The following is a 17,076-nucleotide window of genomic DNA, read 5'->3' on the forward strand; positions in this document are numbered from 1 at the left end:
ATAATTTTACCTTCCACCTAAGCAGACTCAGATGCACTAAACCTATAATGCGCATCTCTATTACTTCTCTGGAGAGACTCTATTTCCCACACCGATGTGGCCAGTTTTTAATATTACTATTATTTGTGGCACTGGAAATCGAACCCAGGGCCTTTACACTGAGCTTCATCCCCAGCCCTGCCTGATGGTGTTCTTGCTGAGCTCGACTTTGTGATCCTCCTGCATCAGCCTCCCAGAGTACTGTCCTTACAGGTACATAGCATCACACCCAGCTGTTAACTGGCAGAAGACCTAGCCAGGCCCAAGTGTGGGGCTATTCCGAGGACACACAAAAACATCTTTTCAGTGGTTCTCAAGCCCACAGGAAAATCAGAATCACCTCACAGTTAAAATAGCAACAGGCAAGCCAAAAAACCCTAAAGAAAACATCTAGATCCCTCAGCCAGAAATCCTAATCTAAGAGGGCATAAGGTGCAGTGGTTCTTACAGCTTCAACCACGGTTATAATGTGCAGCTTAGAGGTGCCAATCACTGTGGGGAAGATTAGTGCTCCCGTTACCTAGGGGCAAAAAGGAGCGCTGCTTTCATCTCCTGTCACCGCTAGGATGGTGTGGGAGGGAGAGGACTGGCGATCACAGTTGCTTTTGTCCACTTATAATGCGAACAAGACCTTCTCATCATGTCATCGACCCGGACAAATGGCTCATGGGGTTAACACTTGAGTTAGTGTACTGGTGTCTCACCTGAGCGTGGCTGAGAGGATGGGAAGATGCTGAGGCTTGGCAGGAGATCTTGTCCCTGTGAGGGAGGCAGGCAGCATGGGGTCCCTGGCCCATGCTGGCCCACATGCACACAGTGGCTGCTGACATCAGGTGAGTGCACTTTGATCCCAGGCAAGTGAGACCACCTGTGCTTTGGATTAAACTTAGTAATTTCTATGTGCTAAAGATAGCTGTTAGCTTGTAGCGTGCTCAGAAATAAGATACACCTGGAAATAATACTTTTCTTTGTATTGTTAAAGTAATGTACAAGAGAGAATATTGAAAACTGGGAAGACCCAAGATGCACAGCTAGTAAGGGCAAAGCCAGAGTTTGGACCTAATGCTGCTGCAGTTAGCAGAGTTGGGCTAACCTGAGAGATGCAGTGCCCCTGGCCAGGCTGTGTGCAAGCACTCAATCCCAGTTGTGAAGTTGAAAAAGTTAATCTCAGCTGTCATTCACTCATTCATTCATTTCACAAGTATTTATTGAGGGTGTCTGTATTTAGCATACCATTTCAGCCTCAGTTTTCAAGATAGTAAATAGTATACATGGTGGTGCATACCTGTAATCCCAGCACTCTGGGAGGCTAAAGCAGGAGGGTCGCAAGTTCAAGTCCAAGCCCAGCCTCGGCAATTATCAAGACCCTGTCTCAAACACACTCTCACACTCTCAAACACACACACACACACACACACACACACACACACACACGAGAGCTGGGGATGTAGCTCAGTGTGAAGGCCCTGTGTTCAATCCCTAGAACCGCAAAATAAATAGAATAGAAAAGCTACTGGTTCATTCCTACAGCACTGAAAATAATTCACGTGTAAACATAAAGCTAATAAGATTTTAAATGCTGTAACTATTCCCTGGTGACAAAATCCAAAATCAATACTTCCAAACTTATGCAATGTCACACACTTATTAAATGGAATAGTTAACATTATTCTCTATTTCAACAGTTAATAAACACCCTGTACTCTAAGCTGGATTTCATGAGTTTGGCTCTGCAGAAATATGTTCATATAGCAAGGGTATCTTCAGTTCAGAAATGTGACGTTTGTGGAACAGCTGAAAGGAGACGGGTAAGTTAATAGCTGAAGATGCTTGGTAATGTTCTAAAGCCTTAAAACTGAGTAACAGAGCTGTTGCCTAGCACCACCAATACCACACCACAAATAAATAAGCACCATCTTTTAAAAAATAGTGTTTTCCAATTTATTGACTCAGGAGAAATTTTTGTGTTTTTAAGTAATTTTTTAATTGACAAGTAAAAATTACATACATTGTAGAATGGCTAAATCAAGCTATTATCTACATTACCTCGCTGTTTTGTAGGGTGAAAACGTAAAATCTACTTTCTTAGCAATTTCCTGTAACATATCATTACTAACTAATCATTATTAGTCGTCATGATATGTAAAAATGTTCACTTCTACCATTTCCGTGGGCTAAATGAATAACTTTCAGCAAGGCATTTGGTACCAATTTCTTCACTGATTTTGCAAAGATTAAATGAGGTAAAATACATGAATTATTTAACACCCTGGCATGTTATGCACACACATATGATGCACACACACGTTATGCGCACACGTTATGCAGCATATTTCAAATCACCCTTAATTTGAAGCACTACATGGAAAAGCAAAGGTTAGGCTGATATAAAAAGCGATACAATACAAAATAAACCTTTATGGAAGGGTTGTCTTCTCTCATTCTTAAACATCTCTCAGTAAAACTAAGAATATGCTGTTAAGAGAGAAGGTATACAAAACAGTTGATAACATAGTTTGAGTCAGAACTAAGTGAAATAACACAAGTATTCTGGCTAAATTCCAGTGTGAGTGACTAACATTCTCCAAGTTCAAATAATTTTTATTATTAGCCAACACTTGTCTGTCTCCCTAACGCGCTGGCTGCGAGAAACGCGCGGAGCGGCCGCCCCGCCCTCGGACGCGCGCAGGCGCAGGCGCAGACGCCGCCTTCCCTAGGGCTCCCCTTGGCGGCGGCCGGGCACCTCGGCTCTCCAATTCCTGCTATTTTGAACCGCGGTGTTTGCGGTTCAAATACCAGGTGCCAAGCAGTCCCCCAAAACAAACGAGCTGCAACATGATCACCTGTAGAATTTCAGGGAAGGGAAGATGGGGTGTACACTTTAAACATCATTAATGCTTCTGATGTCTGTGTAGTGACTGGTATTTATGTCTTTTAACCTCGAGGCCGGGGTTAATTAATACACATAGTCTTCATTATTTCCCACAAAGTCGGCTGATGGAGCAGGAGGGAGATGGCTCTTCTGTAACTCAGTCTCCCAGTCTGTACACAGGGAGCCCAGAAAACCGACTATGACTCGCAATGGGTCTCAGCCTCGAGTCCGCCAGCGTCTAGACCCTCCGCCTGTCTCCAAGCCTTCTCCCAGTGAAGGAGGGGATAGGACAGGGGATACAGTTTAAACCGTCTCGGTCAGCATGCTAAACACCTGTCTTCCAACCTAATTAGAACACACAGAAAAGAGGCATTTGTAGAACACTTAAAACCTGCAGCGGAACAACCCTCTTGAGGGCGCCCCGCGCGTCCCCGCGGCCCGGCTTCTCCGGGCGCCCCCAGCCCCTCCGCGGCGCTCGGAGCGGGCAGCCCGAGGGCGCGGCCCGAACAGAGCCCAGCAGAGCTACCTGTGAGCGTCTCGGGACCTGCCTGGGATTAGACCACTCGCTGATAAGGACTAACATTCCTGGAGTATTCCAAAGTCAGAAACTCACTCTGTCACAGCAGCAAGATGTGATGACGAGATGCAACAGAAAGGTCGGGGCCTGGGGCTATGGAAGGGCTGTGGGGAGGGGCCAGGGTGCAGGCGCTGCCAGCTGCCTGGTGCCGGTCCGGGGCTTGCCGTGTGCCTACTGTGTGCCAGGCGCCAGGACACTCGGGAACAAGCCTGTCGAGGTTTCCAGCTTATATAGCTCACTTTCTAGGATCAGGCTAGTAAGGCTCGGTTTCCTACCTGAACTGCGTACTTGCCTCGGAATTGTGTTTCAGGTGTTGCATTAATGACGATTAGTTACTGTTGGGTACACGGTAGGGGCTAAGTATTGGCCCTTTTTTACCCAGTGAAAGAGCGCAGAAGGGAGACAGGTGCCACTGCAGTTCTTTTATACAGTGCTGACCTCTCAGGGTGCTTGGATGCAGACAGGAGCCTCAGTGGGGCTCTACGAGCAGAGGTTTGCAGCTTGCACCGAGAGCAGGCAGGCGCGCGCAGAGAACTCGTAGGACTTCAGGCCCGGGATTCCCGCCCCAGTTCTCAAGGCGGTGTGATTAGCATTCTCCCCGCCCCTTTCACTTTCCAGCCCGCGATTGGCCAGCGCTCCACAGAGGCACGCTCCGGGAGGGGCCGGAGGGTGCGAGGGGGAGGCCGAGCCCTCGGGGAAGAGGGAGGGGCCGAGGGAGAGCAGCGCGCAGCGGCCCGGCGTGGACTCTGAGCCCGGGGGCGGGGCCGGGGCGGGGCTCCGGGCGGGGATTAGAGGCAGGTGACCCGGGCAGGAGCGAGAGGGCAGTCGGCCTGGCCTGGACTTCGCCGCCGCCGTGTGCCCTGGGTGCCCGCGGGAGGTAGGCGGAGGGGCGCGGAGCGTGGGGAGGAGCCGAGCCGAGCCGGGCGCGTCCCGAACGCCGCCACCGCCCCAGGAGTCCGCTGGAGCGCGGAGCCCCCTGCAGGGGAGCCGGGGAGCAGGCGAGCGGCGACGGGACAAGGCGGCTGCGGCGGGCGCTCACCGTGCAGCCCCGGCCCGGCCGGTGCGACTGCTGGCTCCCCGGCCGCTCACAGCCTTCCCCCGCCAGGTGCCGCGGGGCACGCTCGCCCTGCGCCTCGACCCGACTCCCCACGGCCTGCCCTCGCCCCGCTCCGCCCGGGTCATGCGGGGGGCCCCGGAGGAAGAGACGGCGAGAGACCGGCCTGCGCCGGCCGCGCTCGGGGAGCGCCCTGCTCTCTGAGCCTCCCTACCTGCTAGCATGTGTCGCCGCCGCGGGGACCCAGCCTGTCGCTAAACTTTCCCCGCGCCGGCGCGCCCGGGACTGCGCTTCTGAGCGGAGTGTCCGGGGGACTGGGGACCAGGCTGGCTGCAGACTTCGGCCCTCGGCAGGACCCCCAGAGGTGAGAGCCCGCGCCTTCCCTCGCCCCCAGCCCCGACCCTCTGCCCCTTTCCAGGGTGCCCAGCGCTCCGACCCCGAGGCCTGGCCGGGAGAGGGAGCGCGCGGGAGTGAGCACTTGGTCCAGGGGTGGAGGGGAAGAGAGGGGTAGCCTGGTGATCGAAGCCCTCTTCCCGGGATCCAGCTGTGACGCCCCTCTGAGAGTCGTGGTCACGGTGTTTCTTCTCTTTTCCAAGAGTCCTTCCCCTGGGACCAGAGCCCGACCGTCCCTCCCTGGCCCTATCCGGCGGCGAGGAGCCGCAGCGCCTGCCCGAAGCAGTTTGTCTCTGGACCGATTTCTTTAAGAGAAAAAGAAACCAACAGGTTGTCAGCCCAGGCGCCCCGCGCGGCGCCCGGGACGGGGCGGCCCCGCACTCCTTGGCCTGCGTGGGCCCCTCTTGGGGCGCGGGAGGCAGAGGCCGGGCGGGGGCGATGGCGCGGCCCGACCCGTGTGCGCCGCCCTCGCTGCTGCTGCTGCTCCTGGCACAGCTGGTGGGCCGGGCGGCGGCCGCGTCCAAGGCCCCGGTGTGCCAGGAAATCACGGTGCCCATGTGCCGCGGCATCGGCTACAACCTGACGCACATGCCCAACCAGTTCAACCACGACACGCAGGACGAGGCGGGCCTGGAGGTGCACCAGTTCTGGCCGCTGGTAGAGATCCACTGCTCTCCGGACCTGCGCTTCTTCCTGTGCTCCATGTACACGCCCATCTGCCTGCCGGACTACCACAAGCCGCTGCCGCCCTGCCGGTCGGTGTGCGAGCGCGCCAAAGCCGGCTGCTCGCCGCTCATGCGCCAGTACGGCTTCGCTTGGCCGGAGCGCATGAGCTGTGACCGCCTCCCGGTGCTGGGCCGCGACGCCGAGGTCCTGTGCATGGATTACAACCGCAGCGAGGCCACCACGGCGCCTCCCAGGTCCTTGGCGCCCAAGCCCACCCTGCCGGGCCCGCCGGGGGCGCCCTCCTCCAGGGGGGAGTGTGGTGCGGGCACCCCGGCAGTTTGCACGTGCCGCGAGCCCTTCGTGCCCATCCTGAAGGAGTCCCACCCACTCTACAACAAGGTGAGGACGGGCCAGGTGCCCAACTGCGCGGTGCCCTGCTATCAGCCGTCCTTCAGCCCGGACGAGCGCACATTCGCCACCTTCTGGATCGGCCTGTGGTCAGTACTGTGCTTTATCTCCACCGCCACCACAGTGGCCACCTTCCTCATTGACATGGAGCGCTTCCGCTACCCCGAGCGCCCCATCATCTTCCTGTCTGCCTGCTACCTGTGCGTGTCGCTGGGATTCCTGGTGCGTCTGGTCGTGGGCCACGCCAGCGTTGCCTGTAGCCGCGAGCACAGCCACATCCACTACGAGACCACAGGCCCTGCGCTGTGCACCGTCGTCTTCCTGCTTGTCTACTTCTTCGGCATGGCCAGCTCCATCTGGTGGGTCATCCTGTCGCTCACGTGGTTCCTGGCCGCGGGCATGAAGTGGGGCAACGAGGCCATCGCGGGCTACGCGCAGTACTTCCACCTGGCCGCGTGGCTCATCCCCAGCATCAAGTCCATCACGGCGCTGGCACTGAGTGCTGTGGATGGGGACCCCGTGGCCGGCATCTGCTACGTGGGCAACCAGAACCTGAACTCGCTGCGTGGCTTTGTCCTGGGCCCGCTGGTGCTCTACCTGCTGGTGGGCACGCTCTTCCTGCTGGCGGGCTTCGTGTCACTCTTCCGCATCCGCAGTGTCATCAAGCAGGGTGGCACCAAGACGGACAAACTGGAGAAGCTGATGATCCGCATCGGCATCTTCACGCTGCTCTACACGGTGCCCGCCAGCATCGTGGTCATCTGCTACCTGTATGAGCAGCACTACCGCGAGAGCTGGGAGGCTGCCCTCACCTGCTCGTGCCCGGGCCGCGACACCGGCCAGCCGCGCGCCAAGCCCGAGTACTGGGTGCTCATGCTCAAGTACTTCATGTGCCTCGTGGTGGGGATCACGTCCGGCGTCTGGATCTGGTCCGGCAAAACGGTGGAGTCCTGGCGCCGCTTCACCAGCCGCTGCTGCTGCGGTCCACGGCGGGCGCATAAGAGCGGCGGCGCCCTGCCCGCGGGGGACTATGAGGCGAGCGCCGCGCTCACCGGCAGGACCGGGCCCCCGGGCCCCGCCGCCGCCTACCACAAGCAGGTGTCCCTGTCGCATGTATAAGAGCCTTCCTGGGAACCGAGGGGGAGGGAGCTGGCTAGGTAGCTTGTCGAAGGTCACTTCCGTTTACCTTCGTGGTGCTGACGCCCCCTCCCGGGGTGACTTGGGGTGGTCTCCAAGGAGTACTGTCTCGCTTCTCCAAGAGGCGCAGCTCACGTGTGTTGTTTTGCGTTTCTTACTGCCTTCTTTAGAGGAACCCTCTGTTTAATTTATATATATTTTTCTTAATTTTTAACTTTGTTGCATTTTGGCAACACAATTTACCTTTGCCCTGGGGGGAGCTTTACAATCCTAACGTTGGCGTTGTAATGCGTTTCCACTTGGTTCAGATTTCTTTGAATTGTGTGGTTTAAATTGGGAAAACATATTTCCTATCTGCGTCTTTTTTAAAAATGTGAACAGTGAGAGTTTGGGTTGCCATGACTGGGAAAGCGTGGAGTGTGGTTTTCCTTCCACTGCTGAGAGTGTCCGAGGTGCTCTGAGGCCAGCTGCTGCTTCCTGTGTTTATCCCCAGCCCTCCCAAGGGGCGGGCCTGATGTGGTCAGGGCCTCCCCAGGGTGACGGGTAGGGAGCGCTTAGGGATTGTGCCTGCATCCTTAACTTTGTGTGGGAGCTTTGCGTTCTTTCGGCATGTCTTCTAGTCACTCTCGTTCCTAACAGAACCAGTGTCCGGTCTTGAATAAGGTAGAGGTGGCATTGTGGTGTCCAGCGTAAACACTGGCAATAGGGAGAGCCCCGTGGATTGTGATTGGTTGAGCACGCATTCTAAACTGTGAGAGGGTGAGCTTTTGAGCCGAGAGAGGGAGTGGGTGGTTCCTCACAAGCTTCAGTGATCCCTTATCATTTCTTTTTTAAAGGAACTTGTGTTACAGTTTTGGTGAAAGTAAACCCACTCCCTTTAAAAAAGTATATAGGGATCATCACTAAAAGGGGCTCCCTTTTAAAAAGTTAAGGGACTAAAACGGATATGCTTCCAGTAATTAAAGTATATTTCCAGTGCTTCTCTTATCGGCTCCCTCCCACACACCTCCTTTATCATGTTAAACAGCCTTTTTGCTTTTCTTATTCCTCCTGGCGAGCTGTGATTAGAAGCCACACCCACCTGGAACTGAGTGCTTAGATTGGGGGAGGGCGCCTGGCTACCTGTGAGCACACATTGGCTGCACGGAGGGAAAACAAGTGTGTGACCCTGGACCGGGCTGGTTTGGAGCCAGATGTCCCTGGAGCAGCCAGACTCGCTCTCAGAATCTCTGAAAACAAATGAAACCTATAACTTCCTTGCAGAAGTCCTCAGATAGGGATCCGTGAAGGTTGCCGTCAGGGGAAAACTCTTTCCTCCCCTTCCTGCTCCTTTTCCTCCTGTTCTGCGTAAGCCCAGTGTTGAAGAGCTCGCACACACTCACTTCTTGCCGGTAGAAAATTTACTTTGCTTTCACCTGTTTAACATTCCTTCCTGCATATATGAAAGCTTCTACATTGATGAATACACACACGGGCACACACACTTGCGCGCATGTGCACACAGGTTTCTTTGCCATTAGAAAGTTCTGTTTGCTTTCCTAATCTGTTTAAATGTTCATTGCTGACAACTGAGGCCATGGTGGGGGAGGGGCGGCAGTGCATCAGGGACAAAACACCAGAGACCTGGGACTAGGTGGGGACTGAATTGAAGGAGCTAAAATGGCCAAAGCCATTGCTGGGAAAACAACCAGAGTCTTGACACTTGAGCTTCGTTTGCACCAAAGTGGGAGAAATAAAATTTCAGCCTAGGCTAATTCTACTGCATGAGTGTTGGGTAGATAAATGGGAGCTTAAATACTTAGCTGGTGGGGAGAAGCCTCATATTGTACTCAGCTTGAAGGCCTTTGAAAAGCTGTTGATATTTCTTAAAAACACAGCTCCTCCTCTGATCAAAATTAAAATTTTGGTGGATCCACAAAAGCTTTAGCCCCCATAGCTGTGGAGCTCTGTGCATGTCTTATCCTTCTGCTTATCCGGAAGCCTCTCCTCACAGTAGACCCCCCAGGCCACAGCTTCTCTCCTGTCCGCAATGAGGACCTTTCCTGATTGCCTTGACCTCCGTCTCCCTTAGCCTCTGCTTTCCCTCTTTCTTTTCTCATCTGCTAAAAGACGAAGATCCAGCCACTCGCTTCTCTCAGGTCTTACTAACGTCAGCCACCTTGACTCAACCAGGGAGAGAAGCTGCATACTTAGGGCCACTCCCTGTTCCCCCCACATGCTCACTTTCCTCCACTCTGCTTTTTTGTTATGAAAACAAATCAGACTCATGAAAACAGCTGTAAAATGACAGGCGGTGGGGGAGGCCAGCAACTTCTTCCTAGGCAGCTTGGCCAAGCTGGGGAGGACTCAGGGCCCACTTTTGTCTCAAATGGAGTCTCCAGGCTGCCCGGTGACCATTCAGTTGGAAGCATTGTCTGTCTCCCTAGGTCAAGGGGTGAAGATTCGCAAGATTGTCTCAAGGAATAATGGGGCCTCCGTGAATCAGGTGGCCACAATGTAGAGCGTTCTTAAACTTTATGATTTCCCTCCTCACCTTTTGAAGTTGTCTAAATTGGCTGGCAATTATTTGTCTTGGTGCCTTATTGGTTATTCTGTCAGATTTCCACGTGACCACCACCGGTGGCCGGGGCCTATGTGTGTGTGTTGTGCGTAATTGTGTGCATGTACAAGCTTAAATAATGTGCCGACAGCACTGTTTCAAAGTTGGTATTCATTAGGCTGTTCCCTCCTGGGCCAGGGCTGCACTAATCTTGACACAGGCTGCCAGGAGAAAACCTCCCAGATCACACACGGCACCTTCAGAGCGGCGTCCGTGACCTGCACTCTCCAGTAGAGAATGGGAACCCCAGAGCTAGGAAGCGCAGTTGTATATTTTAATGAACTGCTCCCCCTGCTAAGAAGCTTCTTTCACTTTTGTGTGCTACAGAAAGACCCAGGGGGAAAGGAGGGACAAAGCTTTGAATAACTGCTTTCTAACACCGAATGTGGCAAACAGGACCGAGCACATCACAAATCTAGGCAGGTGTGAGGTACGGTAGCAAGGAATGGCTTGCTCCCTCTGTGGGCCCTTTCTTGTCTCCAAAGTCCAATCAAGTGATCCTGGGGAAGAGCGATGCCTGCGTTGGGAAGGATGGTTCTGTAAGAAAGCTAAGACATTAAAGAAGGGTGAAAGTAGGCAGGATGTAAATAACTGACCTGACTCAAAACACAGAAGCTTCTCGCAGCTTGATGACAGTGACAGGATTTTCTTTCAGCCAGGATAATGTGTGTCTGTGGTACATCATTTATAACAATATTCGTGTTGCTACGAACTGTATGTATAGTATGTATGTTTTGCTGGTGTATATATACATAATATATATTATATATATGAGAGATTTAGTGAATTTGATACGGGTTTGGTGCAGGTAAATCTCTTACTGAGCCAAATGAGTCATATACTGAGTCAGTAGCTGGAGTCCAGGGCATTCGATAGTTTTTATGATTTCCACGTCTGTATGGTGCCCGTCCCACCCAGTGCGGTCAAGTCACAGCCAAAACTCACGCATCAGAGCCAGCAGTATTTTATTTGTAGACAATCAACTCGAATCTATAAATTATTACTGGCAAATGATTATAATTCTGAATCCATAACTCTAATGAAACCCAGAGCATCTCGATAGGCTTTTATTATTTTCTTTTGTTCCTGGAAGTCAATAGCACAGCAATTATCTGTGGTTATGTTAGTCTCAAGATACTTGTCGACCTTATTATTTCAGAGAAATTTTGTATGTATTATATTTGTGGGAAGGTAAAATAATGGTTTGAGATTTTTATCAAATATGGAGATTAGTTATTTATGAAAAACAAAGAAATGTCTATTTTTGTTTCTTTGTTCCCAATTAATGTAGATAACTTTTAAAAATGCATTAAAGCAATGGTAAAGAAAATTAAAAGGTGCTGTAGAAGTTTTTTCTCCTTGTTTTTATGGAGAGACACTGCTTTCTAAGATTACGGAGGAGATGTGGATTCTAACTTCATAATCAGATTTCTCAGATGTACTTAAAAATATAAGCAGCAAAGTTTTATTAATAAGTAAAATCAGGCAAATCCCAATCACCAGAAGCAGAACTAATTAAAACATGTTTCAATTGAATATATTCCTAGGTTTCTCCTACTGATCCTGTGATTGTTTCATTACTTGATTGAAGAAACGGAGGATGCTCCAGGAAGAACAGAGACACCGCCTAGTTGTGTTCTGTTTTGTCAACCTGTCGGCGCGCTGGGTCTGTGTGGATAGAGGCCGTGTGTGCTGTGTGTCTGGGGAGGGTGGGGGTTGGATCCACAGCTAGGTATTGGGCTCTAAGTTCGTTCAGGGAGCCCGGAAGTTGATTTAGAGTGGACACCTCCTGTTCATCTGCAGAGATGCTCCATAACGCTGAATACAATCACCAGACCACTCTCTACTGATCACGGCTCTGCCAAGTGCACCTTAGCCATCAGTGTGCCAGATCCCTCTCGCTCTGACACTTGTGTTGTCGGGGTTCTCCAGCCGTGCTGAGGCGTTGTGGGAAAACACGGGTGATCAGGAATTTAAAGTGTAGACAGGCGACGGCACAGATCCCCTCAGAGGTGAATGACAATAGAAGAGCATGTAACTCAGTGTCAAGGTGAGTGTTCTGGTACAAGAGGTGAGGCAGTGGCTGCGCAGGATGGTGAGCACGGCGGCACTGCCATGTACACGACTGTAGTCAGCAGTCCCCCCTTTGCTTGCTCCCGGCTCACTTTCACCCACTGAAAAAGGAGGCAGAGGGCAGTCACCAGCAAGGAGCAGGGCACCTTAGAAAGCTGGAGAAAGATGGACCTGGGGTGATATTATTGGCCACAGTGCCGCTCAGAGTGATTTAGTTACACAGCTCTTAGCTTGTCATGAGGAGACAGAGCTGAGAGGCAGAACGGTCATGTGTGGACTGGAAAGCAGACTCAAAGCTCCCAGCTCCACTGTGTACTGGCTATGATCCCAAACACTGTCAGTAGTTCACTGTTCTCATCTGTGAAAGGGGGTAGTAATAGCAGTGACAACACAGCTCAGGGTTCAGAGGATGTAACACATTCCCACTGGCTTGAGCCACAGGTGATACACACATGACCATTCCATCGGGCAGCTTGTACCACACATGGGACTGCCCTGTGCCACCCAAGAGGTCACGCATGCACCACGTGACTCAAGCCACCTGGCAACAAGACACGAATTATGGCTCTGTCGTGAACACAGAAAAGCATCAAGTGAAGTTAAGGTAAGTGAAGCAAGGAGTCAGCACTGTTCAGGCATGGTGCCGAAAGGAGATAGAGACGCAAGGTTCAAAGGCTGCACAAGAACCGCTTCAGCTTCAGCCTCAGGAGTTGAGCCTCGGTAACTCTGGGACCCGAGAAACTTAAACTTTGAAATTTAGAATAATTTTTTGTAAATCCAAAATTACTCCCAAATTTTAAATTGCAAAGATTGGAGTTCTTATGTGCTCCTCCTTTTAACATCACTCACGGTGTATTTGTTGTATGAAATCAAGGTTAGTGTGTTACTGCTAACTCCAGATACCATCAGATTTTCTACTAACGTTCTTGCCTGTTCTTGTCTATTGCATTAGAAAAGCTTTGTTTTTTTTCACAGCCATTTTCAGTTGATGAGAGGTAAGTGGTCTGGGAAAACCGGAACATCTTGAGAAAAGCTGGAACACTTGAACTAAAAGTTTAATTTATCCCACCCTCAAGTTAGGGAGATGAAAGCAGTTTTCAAGCAGAAGAGAAATGGAATGAATACAGTTTGATTTTTAGAAACAGGCAGTAATGCCCGGTGAATTACTAGATGTTGGGAGGTTGGCGTGCTGCCTGGTTCTCAGCCTAGATGGAAGTCGGAATACCGAGGACTGTGAGGTCAGCAGATTGCTAACACTGTAAGCTGGAGACAGTTGCTTTAGGAACACAGACCTCAAACAGGTGAGCGAGAGGGACCATAGGTGCTGGTGAGCCTCTACTCCATGTAAAACCTGTATTGCTGCCAGGCACAGACCTGTAATCCCAGCACTCAAGGCAGGGAGGTCATAAGCTCACGCCATACCTGGACAGTTCAGTCAGACCCTACCTCAAAAGAGAAAAAGGGCTAGAGGGCTGTGGCTCAGTGCAAGGACCCTGCTTCAATTCCCAGCCATAAATAAAATCTGTGTTTCTTGAAAGCTGGTATTCCTGCTTTGGAAGTGGTCACAGCGACCTTGGTTAATTATCACCATGTTGGCCACAAGGGTCCAGCAGAGAGGGGGTGGATGGGGAGCTAGAAGTCCCCCAAGTTCTCCTTGGGCAGGCAATCAGTCACCCTGAGAAGCCACCATCTTGGGGCTACAGGTAAAGGGTTGTAGGACTGAGAAGGCAAAAAGTCTTTAAAAAGCTAGAGAATTAATTTGGATATCCTTTGAGGTCTTCTGAAGCAGATATTACAGATTCTCACTGGGGACCTAGGGTCTGCGACTATCACCAAATTTCTGAAATCACATGCAAACTGACTGCTTCGCCCTTACAGCAGCATAAAGTCATCTCACCTGTTCCACAGTATTAGCACCTGCCCCCCCACCCCACCACTACTGGACTCACGACTCAGTCCCCTTAATATCTGTGATTTCATGTTCCCAGCTGTCCTTATGCCCTGGAGATTCAAAACCACAAACTGGTGTTCCTAAAATTTCTCTCACAGTATGTCAAAGTTTTTACTTGCTAAAGCCACTTAAATAGTTCAGTGAAAATTGCCTTAGAAGCCAGATTGTTTTCTGACACTGCCAGACCTTCCAGGTTGGGAAGGGGCTGGCAGTTAAGACTCAGCTCTAGTACCTGATTAGTTAGTAGATACTGGGTGCAATCTACAGATTCTCTCCTGAAACGAACACTTACCTGGGGTATTTGCCAGCTCTCAGGTGCTTTTCCAAGTCGTTCTATACTCAACAATGCAGCTTCTGGGTGACAGGACAGTGACTGCTCACCCTGAATGTGGCTAGCGAGAAGGGTCAGGTAACGAAAGGTGATTAAACTAGCCTACGTGCTGTAGCTAGTTTCCAAACACACTGCCTAACCGGAACACAGATGAAGAATGTTTTCTGGTTGACACAGGCTTCAAGCCAGGGAGACTACTGTAGAGATGTGGGAAATTAAGTCAACAGTTGCTACAGAACCAGGACCAAGTGCTCTTGGATTTCAGTAACATGCACACACATGGAGGAGGTACACGAGGGGTAACGAAGCCTGGCGTACACATACCTATAACCCCTGCATTCCGGGTTAAGGCAGGAAGATCTTGAGTTTGAAGCCAGCATGGGCTGCAAGGTCAGATCCCGTCCCCAGAGGGGGTGGGGGCAGTTGTCCTGGGAGAAACCACATGAAACTGCTAGTACGCAACCATATATTGGACCTGGACAATGGCAGTTTTCTTGATTTCAAACGTTTCAGATCTTTTGTCTTTTCTTCCCAATGAAGATGTTGAAAGTTTACATTTTCTTCGAGGTCCTTTTACCATAGTAAAAAATCTTAACCTCAAATTCTCAAAATGAAAAGAACTTGAAGCCAGATACTCATAACCTCCTCCAGGTACAGAACTTTCAGCTACCAGATCCCAGCAACATGGCTTCCCTGTCCTGTGACCTCATGGAACTTGCCCACTGTCCACACTAATGTCTAGACTCTTACCTGGAGTTGCCTCAATTTCCCATTTTCAGAATGGCTGTACTGCCTTCTAGAGTTAAAGCGAAGTGGGAAACAGCAATTTTTAGTGATATTAAGTTCCAGGTTCATGTACGTCCTGCTGTTTTTTTTTAAACAGGGTCTATGTAGTCCAGGCAAGCCTTGAACTTGCGGCAATCCTCTTGCCTCAGCATCCCAAGTGCTGGGATTATAGGTGTGCGCCACCATGCCTGGCTCCAAATATTTACTAGAAGTCTAATTTCAGCTTTTCTGCTTAGTGACTGACAGGGCTCAAGTCATTTTACAGTGATTTTGTAACTTTCTTATAAATTAAATCACGTCACTTGTCCTAATCAGGAATGTATCAAGAACAAAGTGATTAGTCATTTAAAAATGTAACTGCAAGTACTAAAAATTACAAATGGATGAATACAAAACAATACTGTCAGGACTGAGGGTTACTGGAACTGTACAGCTGAGCAACTTTGGAAAAAGCCTATGATTTGGTGTATTTCTAACTGAAATGTAGGCTTTGAAAATAGCATGTTAAGCTGGGCATGGTGGCGCACGCCTGTAATCCCAGCACTCGGCAGGCTGAGGCAGGAGGATCGTTGCGAGTTTGAGACCAGCCTGGGCTACAAAGTGAGCTCAAGGCCAGCCTGAACTGCATAGCGAGATCCTGTCTCAAAAAGACAAAAGAAAAAGCACGCTGAAGTCAAATTGTTCTAAGTCCAAGTCCAGTTCCTATACCTTCATTTTCTTTTCTATTTAACTGAAACTTCAAATTCTAATTCTACATGGTTCTTGTCATTCCTTTCTCCTTCATATACTTTACCTAGTTTTCAAAGATGCCATCTAATGTACTGTCATGAAGTACTGTGACCAGTGATTTGAAGTGCAATAAATTATCTTTAGATGGAAAAGCACTTAAATGAAAGAAATTTATTACTCTACCATAATTAGAGAAATGGATCAAAACAGGTTTAGTAGGGTCAGTTTGAAAATACTTGTAAAACTCAGGACCAATGTAAAATGTTTTAAATTCTGGACAGATGTTATGTCAACAGAGAAATATTGCAAACACACTAGCCGTATTTTAATTAAAATAGAGTTTATTAATTTTCTTTAATATAAACATGAGAAAGAAAAAACACATTAAGTTGTAGCATTCTTTTTGAAATAAAACCACTCAATACTCAAATCTCCAAGCTTGACACTCCATAAGCAGTTTTTTGAGGTGGTAGATGGTAGTCGGCCATATACCATTACTCATCATTTGTCGTTTTACAAAATGATGAACTGCAGCACTCAATGTAATGTGAAGCACTGCTACACTGAGAGAGGGGCTGTGTTAACAGGCAAGATTCCCAGGATCAGCTTGGCGTGGTGGCGCACGCCTGTCATCCCAGCACTTGCGAGGTTGAGGCAGGAGGATTGCAGTTGAGTTTGAGGCCAGCCTGGGCTACATAGTTAGTTCAAGGCCAGTCTGGACTACATAGTAAGACCCTGTCTCAAAAACAAAACAAAACCCTAGGATTACACTTGAGAAGGTTAAGAGATATTGTGTAATTGGGAACACTAATATTTCACATTTACGTAACATTGTTATAAATCAGCTAAAAATTATTAACTCTCTGCTCTTTAAATTGGAAAGTGTTCTGGATTCATTAAAGTTAAAACAGGGCACCTATAGTCAGACTTAACATAAAGATTTTAAAAACAAACATTTGTATCATTTGTTGCGATCAAGTCCAATTCTTTTGCACTTACGTGTGAATCAACACTGATCTTCATATTCTTGCCAAACACACAGTAAAAAAAAAAATTAGGTGATCAAAGCAGATGGAGCACAGCGCTGCAAAGAACTATTCTGAAAACAGGAGGGCGCTTCTGTGGAGATAAAGTAACCCAAAGATGAGTGTAATTTTAAGCTCTGGTACCCATACCCTGGAATTACAGGTGTTAGGAAGTTGTATCACCTCACTTGGACGGTCTCACTGCTCAGAGCCAAGCTCCGGACCCAGTTTGACTCCTCACTGCCCCACTGGGCTGGCCAAGAGCAGATACTTGGGAGACAGACTGGAACAAACAAAAGCCAAGTATTTCAAATTTATGAAGTAGTAACTTTCAAATGAGGTTTTCTAAGTTTGTAGCTCTTCTACTCCAGCTGTAGCACTGTGGAAGGCCCGCGCACAGCACGGTGTACTAAAGACTGTAAAGCTCAAAACCACA

At 49.7% G+C, this 17,076-nt stretch overlaps 1 protein-coding gene across 1 annotated transcript; it reads left to right on the forward strand.

The window, feature by feature from the left end:
* The first annotated feature begins 4,530 nt into the window (after positions 1-4,530).
* Positions 4,531-11,046, forward strand: Fzd5 (frizzled class receptor 5). Its single transcript, XM_013520734.1, has 2 exons — positions 4,531-4,906; positions 5,139-11,046. Exon 2 carries the CDS (start codon positions 5,374-5,376, stop codon positions 7,126-7,128), a length of 1,755 nt encoding a protein of 584 aa, XP_013376188.1. The 5' UTR covers positions 4,531-4,906; positions 5,139-5,373; the 3' UTR covers positions 7,129-11,046.
* Positions 11,047-17,076: the final 6,030 nt, after the last annotated feature.

Source organism: Chinchilla lanigera, unplaced genomic scaffold, assembly GCF_000276665.1.
Source record: "Chinchilla lanigera isolate Chin_1 unplaced genomic scaffold, ChiLan1.0 scaffold00056, whole genome shotgun sequence".
Taxonomy (NCBI): Eukaryota; Metazoa; Chordata; class Mammalia; order Rodentia; family Chinchillidae; genus Chinchilla; species Chinchilla lanigera.

Excerpts from the sequence above, each read along its gene's own strand:
- Fzd5 (XM_013520734.1), top strand. The coding sequence starts at position 5,374 with ATGGCGCGGCCCGACCCGTGTGCGCCGCCCTCGCTGCTGCTGCTGCTC.